General features: G+C 35.4%; 1 protein-coding gene across 1 annotated transcript; it reads left to right on the top strand.

Annotated features, from left to right (window-relative positions):
- Positions 1-692: 692 nt before the first annotated feature.
- On the top strand, positions 693-16,752 carry ODF2L (outer dense fiber of sperm tails 2 like; the record flags this gene model as incomplete). The annotated part of the gene is made up of 13 exons (XM_083867057.1): positions 693-800; positions 1,744-1,806; positions 2,037-2,108; positions 3,833-3,949; positions 6,693-6,878; positions 8,205-8,314; positions 9,683-9,872; positions 10,417-10,527; positions 11,710-11,814; positions 14,549-14,670; positions 14,755-14,917; positions 15,851-15,976; positions 16,624-16,752. The coding sequence occupies 13 exons, from the start codon at positions 693-695 to the stop codon at positions 16,750-16,752; spliced, it is 1,602 nt and encodes a 533-aa protein (XP_083723183.1).
- Positions 16,753-17,228: the final 476 nt, after the last annotated feature.

Here is a 17,228-nt window from a genome sequence, read left to right as displayed (position 1 = left end):
GGAGCGGGGCTGAGGGGACAGTGTCACACTGGAGCAGTGCTGAGGGGCCAGTGTCACACAGGAGCGGGGCTGAGGGGCCAGTGTCACACAGGAGCGGGGCTGAGGGGACAGTGTCGCACAGGAGCGGTGCTGAGGGGACAGTGTCACACAGGAGCGGTGCTGAGGGGACAGTGTCGCACAGGAGCAGTGCTGAGGGGACAGTGTCACACAGGAGCGGTGCTGAGGGGTCTCACTGGCCATCCCAGGGGGGGAGCGGGTGCGCAGGGGCGTTTGTTGAGGTGAGAGCCCGAGTGCGGACCCGGGGCGAGGGCTGGCATTGAGTGACCTACTACAGTGACCTGTGCTCCTGAGCCTCCCCCTCTGTTCTGGGAAGTGTGGAAGTGGGAAATAACAGTTGCGAGCTTTACTTTGTCCTTTGAGTGTATTCGATTTTCTGCTGTGGAAGGATTTGCTTTCTGTGCGCCGTATTTGTGAATTCAGCGCTAAGCAAATGCAAGTTGTGAATTCTTGTGGAAGATTTCAGGTGCATTGGTTGTGTTACATCTCTGCTGTGACCGGGGTTTACTTGGTCCAGTCCAGTAAATCCCACCGTGGTGGGAACAACCTGGCATGCCAGTAATGTGCCAGTTCTGATTCACAGAACACCAATATATGTTAACATATTCTGTCTTGTTCTACAGCATTAAATCAAAATGTCATCATTATCACAATCGGCCTTGCCTTTACCTGTATGTGACTGTACTGCTCCTGCATTGGACTATGATCTTCGGGAAAAATTTATTCTTCTTCACTCTGTTGAGGCAAGTTCATTTTGTTCCTGTCAGGCTTGATTTTTTAAATTGTACTTGTTTTGTTAACAAGATCAAAAACACACTTCCTAGTTACAGATGTGAAGTAGGTGATATTTCAAAAAATGGCTAAGTGGCCGTGCTGGACTGCCACTTATAGCAACAGTATACTGAAACTATGGTGAAATTCTTATTAGTTCCTTTCTGCTTACATTGATTGGCTATGATAAATGAAGCATGATGTTTAATCTTCCAAGGTTCTGTTTTCACTGGAAGTAATTAAGTTCAAGAACTTGGTTTTGGTTGTATATCCAGGAAAATGCTACAGACAGTTGCACTGGGTTGCACAAGTTGAGGTCTGCTAGGAAATCTAATCCTGTAATCAAACAAGACACACACATATATAAAATAAAAAAACCTTACATGTTTGGTTGTATTTTTTTGCCTTAAGACAACAGTTGGAAAACAGATAAATCTGCTTTCTGATTCTGTGAGGAAGTGATTATTTAAGATGGGAAATTCCCAAATTTGTTACTCATTTTCTTAATTATATGAAGGGCAATATGGATATAAAAATTGAAACTCTTAGTCTGAATAATCCTTTTGATGAGGATGCACCTGGCACAGGCTGAGCACAGGAGAAATGGGTCCTGGTGGGTGGAGAAGGCAACACAATCCACTTCTGAAAAAATAATGAGTAGCCAGGGGAGCACTGAGTGGAGTAAAGAGATAACTTTGTGCTTGATGAAGGCATCAATCATGCTGGAGTGCCAGGGCAGAGGCAGGACAGAGGTGTTTGGAGAAGGGGTGAGGGTGATGACAGGTTGCTAGTGCCTGATAAGGAAGTGGGGGAGTGGGATGCTGTATGTAACCAATTTAAAATCATTGAAAAATACAAAATCAAAAAATACAAAAGTTGTAATCAGAAGAAATTTTAATGTTTCCTGTGTTGCAGTTAAACCATAAAAGCATTGACACTTGGATGAAGGAGCTAAGTGAAAGTGAAATTCAGAATACTGTAAGTAAACTAAAATTTGTTTCTCTTTGTTCTATGCTGAATATCTGAAATTGGCTACCATATGGAGTCATACAATTTACAATAAGGGTGGGAAAGTGGGAGTATTTGTGATTTACAATCATAAAATGGAATCTTAGTTTTACATCTGAAATGTTCATCACTATGCATTACTGATGCCTTGTTGTATACAGGCATTAAAATAATTAATTGTTGCTTTTTTCCCCATGAAGAATCTCAGGAAAAAAATAATTGAAAGGGAGAAACAGATTAAAGAACTGTCATCCATTCTTCAGTGTGAAAAAGTGAGTGACCAGTTCCATTAGAATGAATATTTTCTTCCAACATACTAGATTTCTAATTAAAAAAATATAAAATTTGAGTAAAACAATTATCTTAAAGACCTATGAAAAAAGTAAAGTCCTGAAATGTGTTTCCTACAGAATTATCTTAAAACCATCAAAGCTGTATTCAAACTGACTAAGGATGCAGCTATCCTTAACACTGATATCCTAAGGCACCTTTTGACTTCTTATTTACTGATTTGCAATATTCTGGGGAAAACGTACATATAAGGAATAATATGGAATAAATTAAACAGGTGCTGTTCACAATTGGTTTCCATGGCTCTTTTGGGAAAGGTAGTACAGACAGCAAAGCTAAAATCATCAAAGTCTGACAAGTCTGGCAAGAGCTCATTTGTTCTTTGCACCAAAAGAAGAGGCTCAGTGCAGAAACTGACACTGGAAGAATTGTCCTGTATAAGAGTGTTCTGTAAAAGTTTGAAAGTTATTTCAGTGGTGGTTTGGTGGTCTGTGTTGCAGAATGGGTACCCCCAGTGCACTCTGTGTGTGCGCGATGCAGCGCGGTTCAGCGTCACTGGGGACAGCACAGCCTCAGTTAAACCTTTAAGGGGACAGCAGTGTGCTTTGATATTTGTAACTCCTTGCGGGTTTCTAAGAGCCATGGTGCTTCTTTAAGAGTTTGTTGGGTTTTTTTGCTTAACCAAATGAACATAGCACTTGGCTGCTGGATAAATTTAACCAGCTGGTCATAATAGAGCAGCCTGTGGGTGGTCTTCTCACATCCTTGTCTTTGTCTTGAAGTGAAAGAGCACATTTTCATGGGAATCTCTTTTTGCTTGAGTATAGAAATGCTGAACAGAAAAGCCTATAAAAATTCTGAAGACCCCAATGCCAGCAGACCTTAATGTTGATGGGATCTTTGTGGCATACCATTCCCTGACTAGAAACTACCTAATGTTGAACAGTTAAGGGTGCCTAGCATCTGAAAGGATAAATCATTTTCTATGCTATCTTCTTGTTTCTTCTTACAATCATTTCAATAAATGGCATTTTCATCAATAGTTGACTAAATCTGCCTTTCTTACTGGTATCTATAATAAACACTTCCACTGGTACATTCTTTTAGTGTCTTTCAGTCTTCACTGATAATACAATACTTTTCTACCTTATTACTTCTTACTTAGAATAAGCCAAAGGAATCAGGTTGAAGGAAATTTCGTAGAATCATCTGACCTGAGTTCTAGTGACATAAGTTTCCTCTTCCCTTATGATTTACATATCCCCCAAAATCAGAGTTTGAATTAAATGTATCAATAGTTCTAATAGGAGATGGTGGTCTTTGGAATTTAAGGTCAGTTCAGGTCTAATGAGTCAGAGCACAGCTGATCAGTGTGGCTGGGTGTCAGTCATCCTGCTAGCTGGATGCCTTTGCTTAGCCTGGATTTCTGAGTTCACGCTTCCAGGCCTCATTCCTGCTACTTAACTCAGATTAAACATGATTCAATAATTATACATAAATTGTTTCAAGTTGGTGATTTCTGTTTAACATTAATACAGTTAGTAGCAAGTATATTACTGCTTGTCAATATACTTGTAGAGCATGTTTTATCTTTTCCAGGTTTTGAGGACATTCAGGGTCAGTTGGTAACTACAGCATAGAAGAAAAACTACAGAGACCATCATACAGCATAGTCCAATAAATTTGTGGGTTTTATCTTTCTTAGATCAACATACAGAAAAGAGACCACCTGTCAAAGTCAATAAAGGAAGTACAAGCTCACCTGCAGTGTCAGATCGAAAGAAAAGAAGCAGAAAATGATGAATTAAAAGTGAAAATACAGGTCAAAATATTTTTACTTGTGTTTCAGTTTATTGGAAAAAATCCCCAAAGCTTTGCTGTGACTTGTTTTGAAATCAAATTATTGGTCAAAGAATAATCCAAATCAGTTAAAATCATAAGTATTTATGTTTTCCAAGATCTCCCTGACTGCGCTATTCTAATTGCAAGGTTGTGTTTTTTGGGTTTCTTCTCTTCTTTTCTCAACTTATGCACCCTTGTACAGTTCTGGTGAAGCAAAATGAAACACACATGGAAGTGTTTGCTCACTCACTTAACTGCACTGCCTGGAAGACAGTCTCCATGTGGTCAAGAGATAGGCAAGTCCCTTCGGTGACTTTCTGTTCTAGGAGAACAGTGACAGCCACACCCTGTTTCTGCTTTCTCTGTGAAGAATCGATAAGTCTCTTAATACTGACTGAAAGTGAAACGCTTAAGACAAATGCCTAATCTCACTTTGTTTAAAGTAGGTTAAATTATTTCCATTTTCTCTTCTAAAAAGCATGAATTAAATTTGGGCATTTTTATCAGTTACTGGCTTTAGAAAAAGGCAAGGAGGAGGTCATGTGTGAAAGGATAGAGCTGTATATGACCTCAGAATGCAATATATAAAACTTGTCAAGAACACAGGAATGAATGAGAAAACATTGGCTAAAGTCAATGTATTTCTGATTTCCAAACTTTTTTACTAGCATACATCCCCTGCCATTTGAATCATTTGAGAATGTCACCCAACCTGTATCAAGGCAATTTCATCACGTCTATGTCTGCATAGATGCTGCATGTTTTCTTCTAAATAAAAATTGTTTTCTTGTTCTACCTAGTACAGTTAGAGGATTCCATCAACATTTTCATTAGATAAAATAACTTGAAATACAGCTGTATTGTCACTCAATCTCTATTTAAAAGTTTTGTTCACTTTCAGAAATTGCTTAAGTCATTGGCTAGCTTAAATCCTGGAGGTGATTTTGTTAATAGCTAGACAAAAGCTTTGCATTGCCCCTGTGGAATTAGTTGTCTATTTGAATTTACCTCAGCCACTGGCTAATGCCCAAAGCACTCATTCTTAGTGTGATTCTGACCTCCTGTGGTTATAATAAGGGATAGCAGCTGTTTACTTATACCAACAGTTAAAGAAATCTGTATATAGACTGAGATTTTCTGTTTGCTGTGTTTATTGAAGGTGTTTATCCACCTCCTCAAGTCATATCTTTGTTTATTAGGTGTCCTGTAAGCATTTATATAGGAAAACTACTTTTTACATATTTAGGTGTTTCTTGTAACTTCCTTTTTTTGAAGTACTTCTGCTTTTTGGTGAATCCCAGTACCTGAGACCATCTTTCACTTGGTAAACCACCTATGTTTTGCTTTGATTGTGTAAAAGTTTTGGGGCCATAATTTATAGCAACTGGCAATGAGTGTTTTGAATAAGGCTGGCACGTTCACATATTCAGTAGCTAACTAGTAATACATAATGTAGTGTCAGACCCAGGCTAAAAGGAAGGAAACAAATACATTAATCATTCCTACAATTAGGATATTTATTGCTGAACTGAGAAAGTTGACACTGCTGGCTTACCTACATTGCTGGAGTTTGGTGGAAGAATAGTAAGAGATAGGAACAGGATTTACGCTTGTCTTTATGAAACTAATTGTCTATTGCTAGCTTGGTGATTTTTGATAAGTGAATCTGAGATTCTCCTTGAATCAGTCTGGTATTGCTCTTAATGAATATAGTCATACAGTGTTTTAATGCTGGTTGTTGTTTTCTGTTCATTTTTATGTAGTATATAGGTGAAAAATACGAAAGTCATGAAGTTAGAGAGATCAGCTTCCTGCCTGGAATGGGATCAGTCTTCACCAGAGTGATGTAAACATCTAGTTAGTCAGAAATAATAACAGCAATAGAAAAGATAACATAATGGCAGTTGTAGAGCCCAGTTCCCATCTTGGCTGTGTGGTATATATTTCATAATATTATTAAATACATTAAAATGCATTTCTGCTTCATTGTTTATAAAAAATACTTTCTTCACTAAACAAATCCATGTCATTAATAAAGTGGGGCCATTTTATGCACTGAAAAAGTTCAGAGAGCTTGCAAGAAAATAGTATATTGTCATTTAATCACAGACCATACCATAATACATATACTAAAGAAAAGATCCCAGCCTTTCCTGGCTTCCTGACTTTAGAAAAACACAAATCCAAGATATTTAGAAAAACACAAATCCAAGATATTCACTTTCATAATAAAATTTCATATACAGTCATACAGCCTATCTCTAGACCTAGTAGTATGTGTGTCACTAGATTCAGAGCACACACATCAGTGCATATCACTGGTAGCATCATTAAGGTGATATTCTGTACAGAAATTGTCTGATGAAACTGTTTAGTTTTCCGCTTCATAAATAGATTTAACATTCACACCTTGCCTTCTATGTGGAAATTCTGCATTCATTTCCAAGAGCACACAGACATGGTTAGATTGCTGTCTTTCCCCTTACTCCTGCCTTCTCCTGCACCTTCTCAGCCTCTTGATTTCATCTTTGTAATGACTTTCTCTCTGTATTTTTCTTATCTACTGTTGTACTTAGCTAGCTCGTTGTATCAACCACAAGATTTGAGATACCAAGATTATATGGAAAGAGATTATAAATATAACAGCTCTTCCTAATTGTTTTATAGCACAAATTTGTGTGTAAGGTTTAGAATTTAAAGAGTTGATTTTACTTGTGCTGCAGACTCTAGAAAATAAAATAGCAGAGTGGAAACATAAAATTGGTGAATACAAGTGCCAGAAGTTAGCCTTAAAGGAGACAAGTGAGCAAAAGAAGATTGCTCTGAAAAAAGCATTAAGGTCCCAGAAACAAAAAGCTCAGCGTTCAGAAGAGGCTGTGAAAGATGTAATCTCTAAAATAAGAGAACATGTGAGTGACTATGCTGTGAGCAATGTTGTGTTGTATTGTTTGAAATTGAACAACTGAAAGTCTTTTACCTGTGAAAAATAGAAAAATTTGTTTGATTATGCTGTGCTTGTATGTCTTTTGTTTTGTTGCTCATTTGTTAAGGAAAAGGTTGCTATAGGTGTCATGAAAGCTGTTACTATTAACTGCCTTTGTTTTGTTAAAACGTAGTGATTGCCTTAAGTCATGAGGTTATACATTTAAGCTGTAGGAAGTAAGAGGACTGTCATCAGCTTTTGGTTAAACCTCTCCTGGTCTTCCTGTTAGTCCTCTATGAATGAGCACTCAGAAATTACTATGACTATGACTAACTCAGAAACACAGTGTACTAACTGAGAATCCATGACAGAGGTTTGAAGTGTTAGTTTTCTTTATTTATTAGTATGTGATATCAGCTTTCTGTTTCTAAGCTGCTTGCTCTGAACCTTTTCAATATCCAAGCATAAAACTTCTTCCTTATTCCAAGTTGTTCCTTGGAATCTTGCTTTGCCTATCAATAGTTTGTAATTGTTCAAAAAGGCCAGGTGCATCAGAATTGTGCTTCTTGCCCTGTTTGGATTTTCTAATAAGAATATGTTTTCACACTCTTAGGTGTGTTGTAATCATTTTGGATATGTCAGTATTAAAGATATATTTTTCCACTAAGTGTACCAGGAGATGGTTAATAATGGTTTTTGTATTGTTGGATCTTTGTGAGACAACAGTAGTGGATCTTTAACTTTAGTGGATCTAAAATTAGCAGTACAGAGGGACAGAATTTTCTCCTGAACTTCTGATGTTTTGTAGTCACGGTTGTTTTCTTCCTCATTGAAAGCCTGGTGTACTTTCAAGATGGCATGTATTGGTTAATTATCTATATTCGTTTAAGGGATTTACCTAATGTTTCGTTTCTTACCTAGCATTCGTTAAATATTTTGGCACAGTTTTGTTTATTAATTGATGTAATTTATATGTAGTTGAAATGTATTGAAGACAATTTTTTTGGTAAGAAAAGATTGTCGTCTTAAATTTTGTAATGTATATTCTACAGTTGGTATACAGTACCAGTGTTTAACTATGTCTCTGCCTTGAAAGTAATTCTATACTTTGACTTTGATTTTTTAAAAATGTGGGTAATTTTGTTGACTTTATTTTGAGATGAGAGAAAATTTATATTGATTTGTAAAAGGGAGATCCAATAAAACCATCTTATATTAAATAGGTCTTGTGTTTAGAAAATTTAGTAGAACTAAATGGCAGTCTTCAGTGGCATTCTTTTGTTACATAATTTATAATTTCTGCATTCTCTAGGAAGTCAAACTGTGTGAGATACTGTCAGCCTCTGATGTCTGGAAAAAACAGCACAATAGAATAGCTGAAGAAAAGAAAATGTTAGAAGTTCAAATAGAAAATCTTGAGAAGTAAGTTGGACTGTTGGTCTTTTTTGTTTATTTCTGTAGTCACAGTGTGTTGATATTTAGTAGTGCAATACTCTGTTGACAATGTAAATGAGTTTATTAACATTTAAAAATTCTGAGCAGAATTTGAAGTTGGATATAAGAACAAATTTAAGATTTTTAGCCTCCTCTCTGTTGCATTTCACTTCTTTCAAAGCTTTATTCCCTTTTACCAGGAAGAAACATATTCTTTTTCCTGCATACTTCTGATCAGCCTGAACTTGCTGGCAGCTCCTATGCAGCCTCTACATAACCGCTTATTTAATAACTGATTCAACAGCTTGAGTATTAACCCTTGTGTTTGCAGAATAGAAGAAGGTTCTTTGTCATCTAGGTCCTCCTTCAGACTAGTGATGGCCCAATTATTTCAGTTCCACTAATGTCTCACCTCAGGAGAGGATAGAGAAGGGTTTCTCTCAGATGCCATTTGAACAGTTCACTCATGTAAGGAGAAGCAGAACAAAATTATCCAAAATTATCTAAACTAAACAGTCAAATCTTAATGTACAAGAAGGATATGTTGGTTTTTGGGCAGACAATGACAAATATCTTTTTACCATTTCTGTTGGTAGAAATATGGACTATAATTTTTAAAAGCAAAAGAAACTATTAGATGCCTTTGTTCTAAGTCTGAGACGATGTTTATTTCACAAAGAACTCGATTCAGGCTCAAGTATTTAACAGCTCACATTAAACTGGCTTGAATATTTTGGTTTTGTCCCAGAAGATCTGGCATTTCTGAAAATACTTGCAGCAGATTTTAAAATTTAACCAGAATACAGGTGGACATCCTCTGTTCAGACATCTGTCTAGCCCACTGTTGGTCCAGTGTATATAAGAAGACATCTAAGAAAGCACAAATACTAATTCTGCTTCCAGCTGGTTTTTGCTGTTTTCATTTCAGCTGAAAATACAAGCCATTGCTTGACATGTGCCATTCTTACAAGAGTTGTTCTACTAAGCAGTGTGTGGCTGACTAAACAGCAAAACAAGTTTTGTGAACTCTATTTTAAAAAAAAGGCAAAAAATTAGGCACAGCATAATTTGCTGCTTTTAATAATGGAAAGTAACATTCCTAAAGTAGCTAAGGAGTATTCTTAGTAGGACATTATGTAATATACCCTATAAATTCAATATAATTACATTATGTACATTGTGCATATGCATAGTTCTCTTGGAAGTATGATTTGGTGTTCTGTAATTGAGCTAAGAACCCTTCCTTGGAGTAGAAAGTCTCCTCTTTCAGAGAGTGTATTTCAGAATATATATATATATATATATATATATATACGATGAAGGAGAATGTATTAAGGTTCTATTTAATTTTCATAGTGAGAGTTTTGGAAGCATTGTGTATTATAGAGAATTTCTTGCCTGTCTAACAAGTCAGATCAGAGGCCTGATGGAAGACAAGGAAAGAAGGGAGGAATGGAGAAGAAAGTTAGAGGAGGAAATTCTTGGAAAGCTGAATTCTCTTCACTCTGAAAATAAAAAGATTTACCTTGAAAACAAAAAATTAAAGGTGAGATTATAAATCGCTGTTGAGTGGCTCTATATTTCTCACACATTAATGAAATAACCATGTTAATTCTCTTTGGATCTTCTGTCTAGAGACCCCAGACCCGCAGAATAAAGTTTGCCATCTATTTATAACAGTAAAGACAAATGAGATACGGAAAATTTTCCTGTGGAAATTTATGGCAAAGCTAGGAACAGGGTTGTCTGATGATATATCTGCGTAATCAGGATGCTGTTTATTTTATTGTCAATGACTGCACAATTGCTTAAGTAGAAATTGCTCTTTTATGTTTGTTATCCTTTCTTTCAAATTAAAGAACTGAGTTTACCTCAATTATTAATTTTAATTTTGAAAGAGTTTACAGGTTTTGTATTGTACTTATTGTCCAATATAAGTGGTTGTCATGAGCTGACAAATGAAGTGTAGACTATAATTTTTGTTTGACAGGAAAAACACTTTCATCACTCTTCCTGGTGCCAGCAAGTCACTTACTGGTAATATATTATTGTAGAATGTCTAACTTTTATATTTTCTATTTTTGATCAAGGCTTCCCTTGCTACGGTGGAGAAAAGTACAGTGTCTGTTGAATATGAGTTGCTACAGCTGCAAGAAAAAGCAAAGCTGCAGCAAAACCTTGTAGAACAGCGTAAAAATGAGGTGATTTACCATGTTTGAAATCTTCAAATATGTTTTTTTCTAAATTTGTAAGCCATTTTGAGGAAATGATAAAGGTTTTGTTGTAAGAAATCCATTTTGTTGTCATGGGGATTGTAATGTTTTTGTAGTATTGAGTATGAGAGAAGAAAGTGCTACTACTACAGGCCATATCAAAGAATAGTCTCCACATGATTACAAGTACACATTGTCTGTACTGAATTGTGTGAAGCTCACTTGAAGCCAACAACTGCAAATTTGCATTGACAAGATTTGCTTCCTAAAAAGCAGGTTAGTGGTCCAGTAAACTAGATATTTAAAAAGTTTTATGTCTTCAGTGGATATACCAATGATATTTTACCTCTACTAGGCCATACTTTGTCTTCATGTTCCTAAGAGCATATCAGTAGCCAAGTAAGTTCAAGAAATTTAAGTTCATTCAAGAAATACATATTAGGGTTAAGGTTAAGGTTATGAGTATAGGGTTGTACAAGTTCTTTTATTTCAGTAGGTAAATCCACACAGAAATATCAGTGAAACAAATAAACCAAACTTTAAATGGGCTTTCTATCAATTCTTTTTTTTTTTGTATTTGGCTTTACTTATATAGAAATTTTAGAACATTGATTCAAATATATATCTATTTCTGCTATGGTATAGACACAATTTCACTGACATTCTTCACTTCTTTTTTAAATCAGTGGAAAGACATGATAGAAAATCTAGAGTAGAGCCAGAGAGCCTTGTCTTTGGAATGCATCATCACAACTAAAGCTGCTGCCAGCTTTAAAATGGTAGCAGTAGTTCCAGGCAACAGCCAGCCTTAAGCAGTGAGTGGAGTGAAATTCCCTAGCTCAGGGCTGTAGTCACTCCAGATGGGAAGTGTCGGTGAAAGTTGCTCTGTGGGGAGAGAGGTGTGAGTCATGCTGGCTGCTTCTACAGCACAACTGTGGCTCATTCTCCATTGCTGATAACACACTGCTGATATGACCGTGCTCTTTACCTGGTAACCCTTTTATACTTGCTGTGACAAGTAGGATAATGAAAATAAATAACTTCAAATAATGACAAAGTTTGAGATACTATTTAGAAGTCAAAAGTTTTCCTTTATGCTTCATACTAATGATTCTCTGTATTTAAATGAAAGACCTTGCAAATGTATCTAAAAAATATATGTTGTCCTAGGTACAAAAAAGACAAATTGCAGTAGAAGAATTGAAATCCAGATATGAAACAGTCTTAAATGAAAACAAAAAATTAACAGAAAACAGATGCTTAGAAGCAGATAAGGTAAGTTTTGCAGTAATAAAGAACGTTTCCAAACAATTCTGCAGGATACAGATATTTTCTACATTTTTGTGATCTTATTAAAAGTCACAAGGTACTGCCTCTTGGTTTTAAATTTATAAGACTTTTACTGACTGCTTTCTAAAGCTGGTGTTTTTTGGATACTACATAATTGTAAACAATTGAGCAATGATTCCTCGTGCAATGACTAAGTAGTTTGGCTACTACTTTAGAATTCCAGAATTCTTTTATTGCTCTCAAAAATGTGATTTTATTGCTGATGATTTTGAAACTGTCCTTTTGACAGAACAGTTGTGAAAGTTATATATGGAAGCAAACCTACTGAAAGTGTGTTTTTTAACAGTTAAAATTGAGACTCCATACAAAGATGAGTTACAAGTTTTTCAGCAGATGGAGCTGAACACTGGAACACAGCATATTCTTAAGCATCAGAAGAACTTGTATCTTTGTCAGTATTTTATGAAAATGGGTGATATATAACTTGTATAGGATTTTAGTTTTATTGCCTACATGAAAATCCATTAAATATTACAACAATTATTTTATGGTTTTACACTTACATTTTTCTCCTGTGATGCTACTGTGCAGGTGAGGGACAAAACGGAGGCTAAGTTAAAGGAGTTAGAACATGTTTGTGACTTGCTGAAAGCAGCTGAGGAAAACGAGCAAAGGATTCTGTCCTGGGGAAGGATCTGTGCACATAAATGCAAAACCCTTAGGGAGCTGGAGCTTCAGGTGGTTAGAACATGCTCATTTCTAAAGATAAATGAGAAAATTAAGTGGAAAAAAGTCTCGGGGACATTTTTTACCATTGGCGTGTGTGATAGTGGTGAGGTTATCTTTGTTATTTTCTTCATAAATCAAAAACTTATGTGGAAATAGCACAAAGCAAATAAAACTGTTGCCAACTGTATTAATGTGAATTCATTATGTGGCAAGACTTTTTACTTTTAGAGTGAGTATATTCTTGATCTTTTTGAATACTTATGCCCTGAGTTGTGTTGCAGAATTCTTTCCTGGAAATAAATGCAAGCCTAGATATTATTTCTATCTAGTAGAATAATTTAATTCTACTTTACTTTTGGTTTCAGTAGCTAATTTATAAACCATACAATATTTATTCAGATAAACTATATTCTTGATGATGTATAAAATTTTAATTATTGCAATGTTTTAGTTGATTAAGTATTTGTAAAAATATGCTTTAATAGGATAATTGCAATTTTTAGCTGTATTTAACACTAATACTTGCATTTTCTCTAAGTCCTGAAAATGAATTTTCCTCTACTCTTTTTTTCTCTGATGTCAATTTCAATGGCAGGGTAGATTTGGGTGGGTGGTTTGGGGGGGGGGGGCTTTTTTGTTTGTTTGTGTTCTTTGGGGGTTTTTTTTGGGGGGGGTGGTTTGTTTGTTTGTTTGAGGTTTTTTTCCCTTTTTTGTCTCTTTTTAATGTGCTTTTGAGTTAGAAGGGCACAAATGACAAAGGTTTTCAAGTTAGTAGGGTGGAAAAGGGGTTCAATCATCCTTCTGTGTCAGTGGGAAAACTACAGCTGAAACACAGTGATTCTCTGTGGTCCTACAGACTTTATATAAAACATTCCTCTTGATTTTTGATTCTTCAAGGAATGTTCATAAACTCTTAAATCTTGAAGTACTTGAGCAATAATTAATTTTGTGGTGCAGAATTTGTGCATTGTATAAAATTATATATGTAATTTTCATCTAACTACATGTTTTCCTGAAAAAGTGAAAAAGAACCTCTTAAGTATAGCAAAATACTTGGGAATATAATCACTAGTCTGGTGGAACAGTAGTCAAATTTCAGCATCTGGTCTTGGTGATTGATGTCCTTTACCCTTGACATTATGACCAGAATTTAGGAAAATTCATTTTGGAGTAATTGCTTCCTCAGCAGAAAACCTCTCCTGGGTTCAGCTGGACTAATTTCTGCTCCTCCCAGTCTCTCCCTGAACAGGCTGTATCATGTTCTGATCAGCACAGTCAGGCAGATTGGCTCAAACTGCTGGATGGGACTGCTTGAGGTAGTCCAATGGATGGTGGTGGTCACCCCAGTAAATGATGGCACCACAGGCTGCTGATGTGTCTGGTTATTGCTAACATGCTCTTATGGGTGATAGAAGGAGCAACAATCTCATTGCTACTGAGATTTGAAAGAAAACATGTAAAAGTTTAGCACGCTGGATGCTGGGCAGGAGAAGACTGTCTTCTTGCTTCCTTCAGCTTCTGCTGCTGATACTTCTCTTTTCATGAACTTGATTGTCTTTTTTGATATTTGTCTTTCTGAAATTCTTTGCCAGTGCTGCACTGTTCTTTTGTGATAACCGTATGTATGTGCAGTATTATTTTTATGCCTCTTGTGACTGGAGTGTGAGGGAGCCATTTTTGCTGGTCAGGTACACCTGACCAACTGCTAATATACAAGGCTGCATGAGCAGCCCATGGAGTCTTTTAGGCCTTTGTTACATAGCAGGTTTTCAGCCTGAAAGTGTTCACACAAAATTTTAGTCTCCAACTTTGTCTGTGTTTTATTAATTTAAGATAATTATACAAGGTACAATAACACATGATAACATTTACTAGAGTATAACATAATGTTTGTCTAAATTAGCATAGCATTTATCTGAAATTACTATCAAATTCTTTGATGGATTTTAATAGACAGGTTTACTTTAGTTCAGTAAGATCCTGTATACAGGTCTCTTCAGCTAGAAACAAATTGTCATTTTCACAGGATAACCATAATGTAACTTCTACGGGCAGTCTTTGCTTAGAAGAAGAGATCTGTATGATTCAGAAGATGTATGAAGATCTTCACAGGTAACTTGAAAAATCTGATTGAAATTAAGACCTACAGTTTTCTGCTATAGTGAATTATAATACATTAATCTGTTTTGCATGAAGGCAATTAGGAGAGGTGGAATATCAGAATGAAGAACTTGCTTATCAGCTCAGAAAAGAAGATGAGAGTCTTCAGAGCAGTAAATTGCAGCTTGAAGAGAAAATTGCAGAATATAATGCATTAACCAGACAACTTGAATCTGCTTTGGAAGAAGGGAGAAAAATGGTATTGGTGATTTAATTAATCTCTCAATCTTTTTTGTTACTTTCTATTTAAAAATAGCATTAAAAATAAGCTTGAGAAAAAATTATGGCACAAGACTATTTTGCATATAGGGAGAAATGCTAAAAAGTTACTGTGATTTTCTGCATGTTTTAAATATGGATGGAACAATTCAATTTCTTTCTCAAGTTTGGAACCCATGGAAATAAATAACAAGTTTCAATTGAGCAATGTTTTATTATCTTTTTTTTTAATTGACAAATCAAAATGCTTTAACCACATTACATTAAATCCCACACATATGGCAAAAAGTTTCTGTACAAAAGCTTAATCTTACATTTATTTTCTCAGTTATAGAAGCCCACGAGAACATTAGTGTTGAAATCCTTCTCTTTTTAGAGGAAGTGTTTGCATTTTTCTACATTAAGCCAAATTTTGTCATTTGTAGAAATTATGCAAACAGTAAATAAAGTCCAAGAGGAAATGTAGGAATTTAGATTGTAGTGCATTATATTAGTTTAATCAGAAAAAATGTATGAAGTTCATACATATGAAGTAATTTCAGATTAATAATGTAGAAATAACCCTCTGATTTTTTTCAATACTGTCTGAGGATGTTTCTTTGGTTTTGAAAAAGCTAAAATTTTGGCTTAACTTGGAAATAAGCTAAGAATGTTCTGCTCCCACTAGTATTACATTTTTTTCTAGATTGAAACAGCTTTTGAACTTAGCCAGAATATTTCTCAGGTTTGTTTAAGTCCTGGGCATGAGAAATAAGTTAATTATTAGATGAAAAAAATAGGAAATAAAGCTATTAATATTAAGAGATAAGAAAATTACTTGATTTGGGCTCTAAGAGTAAATATATATGTAATATATCTATCTTATTTACAAATTTATTTTAAATATAACCTTTCTCTTTTATTACTTTTATAGGTAGCTGAAGAACAGGAAAAAATATCATACAAGGAACAAGCCTTTCAGACAAAACTGCTACTTCTTGAAGCTGAAGTGAGACAGAAGCAAGAAGAAAAAAACCAACTCCTCAGCTTATTTCACCATGTGAGTAAATAATGCTGTTTGTGATTTAAGAGATCACCCACCGTGTCACCATTTACAAAAACAAGTTCCTTTTACTGAACACATACTACTAATACGGTTGATACACGCTTTTCAGAACAGTAAATTAATTGAGCTAGACAATATACTTTGTACATTCACATTTCCCATCAGCTTAGCAGATTTCAAGTCTAACTAAATCACTTGAATAATATTGAGTTAACAACCCTTACTCAGTCCAGTTCCCCCAGCAAGACAAAAATAAAAAAAAATACGTATAAAGTTGTTATTTTCCTCTGAGCAATTGTTCAACAAGCATATCTAGATTTGATTAGATCCATAACAATTCCACAATGATGTAGTGATATCTTCTTTTTTCCCTGAGTTACAATAATCTGAATTTACAATTATTATAAATTATTATAGGCCTTTTTTGATTTAAAGTCTATGTGAACATGTTCAGTTTGGTCCTGACTAAACATAAATAAAAGTGTCAGTATTTTGAGGCCTTTTTTAGCACTTTTGCTTCTGTGGAGCCTCTGAAAATTTTTACAGGTAAATAAATCTGTAAAAATTAGGTACTTGTTGTCTTATATTATTATTTATATTTTATTTCTAAGTTTCTATGTTTTTGGTTCTTTTTTCATTAGAATGAAAAGCACCGTGAATTACATTTGAAAGAGCTGGAGAACAGCCTACAGAAGGCAGAGAACAAGAACCAGAGCATCCAGAATTATGTGCAGTTTTTGAAAGATGCATATGTAACAATGTTTGGCTGATTTCTTTAATCTATTTTATAGTGAAGAAACCTGTCAAGATTGGGCTCCCAGTCTTTTTGGAGGCAAAGCCATTGAGGCCTTACAATGTTTTGCCAGTTTGAGTTCTATAACATTAATGTTAATTCTTCCCTAGGAAAAAATCTGTTGTGGACAAGAGAAACAGTTCAGCCACTACTGTATATCCTTCTGTCTGGTCACACGTGGAGCTGATATTCCTGATATAAACCATTGTGTTATTCCTGATATAAACCATTGTGTTATCCATGGCACAGCAGTGCAAAGGCCGAGGGCATGACAGCAGTAGCAGGTGTGTATGTGTGGGATGTGCACACAAAACTGGTCTGTGAATGTCCTGGGCTGTAAAATCTTACCTGAGTCTTTTTAGTTCATGGTAAATGCAGGTGATCACAGATTATCTTTCAATTCAATGGTATCTAACATATCTAACCTATTAGGACAGGCAAAAATTAAGATCA

The sequence above is a fragment of the Zosterops lateralis genome (genome assembly GCF_965231275.1).
Source record: "Zosterops lateralis genome assembly, chromosome: 9".
Lineage (NCBI taxonomy): Eukaryota > Metazoa > Chordata > Aves > Passeriformes > Zosteropidae > Zosterops > Zosterops lateralis.
Note: the sequence above shows the minus strand (reverse complement) of the source record. Positions and strands in the feature narration are given on the sequence as shown.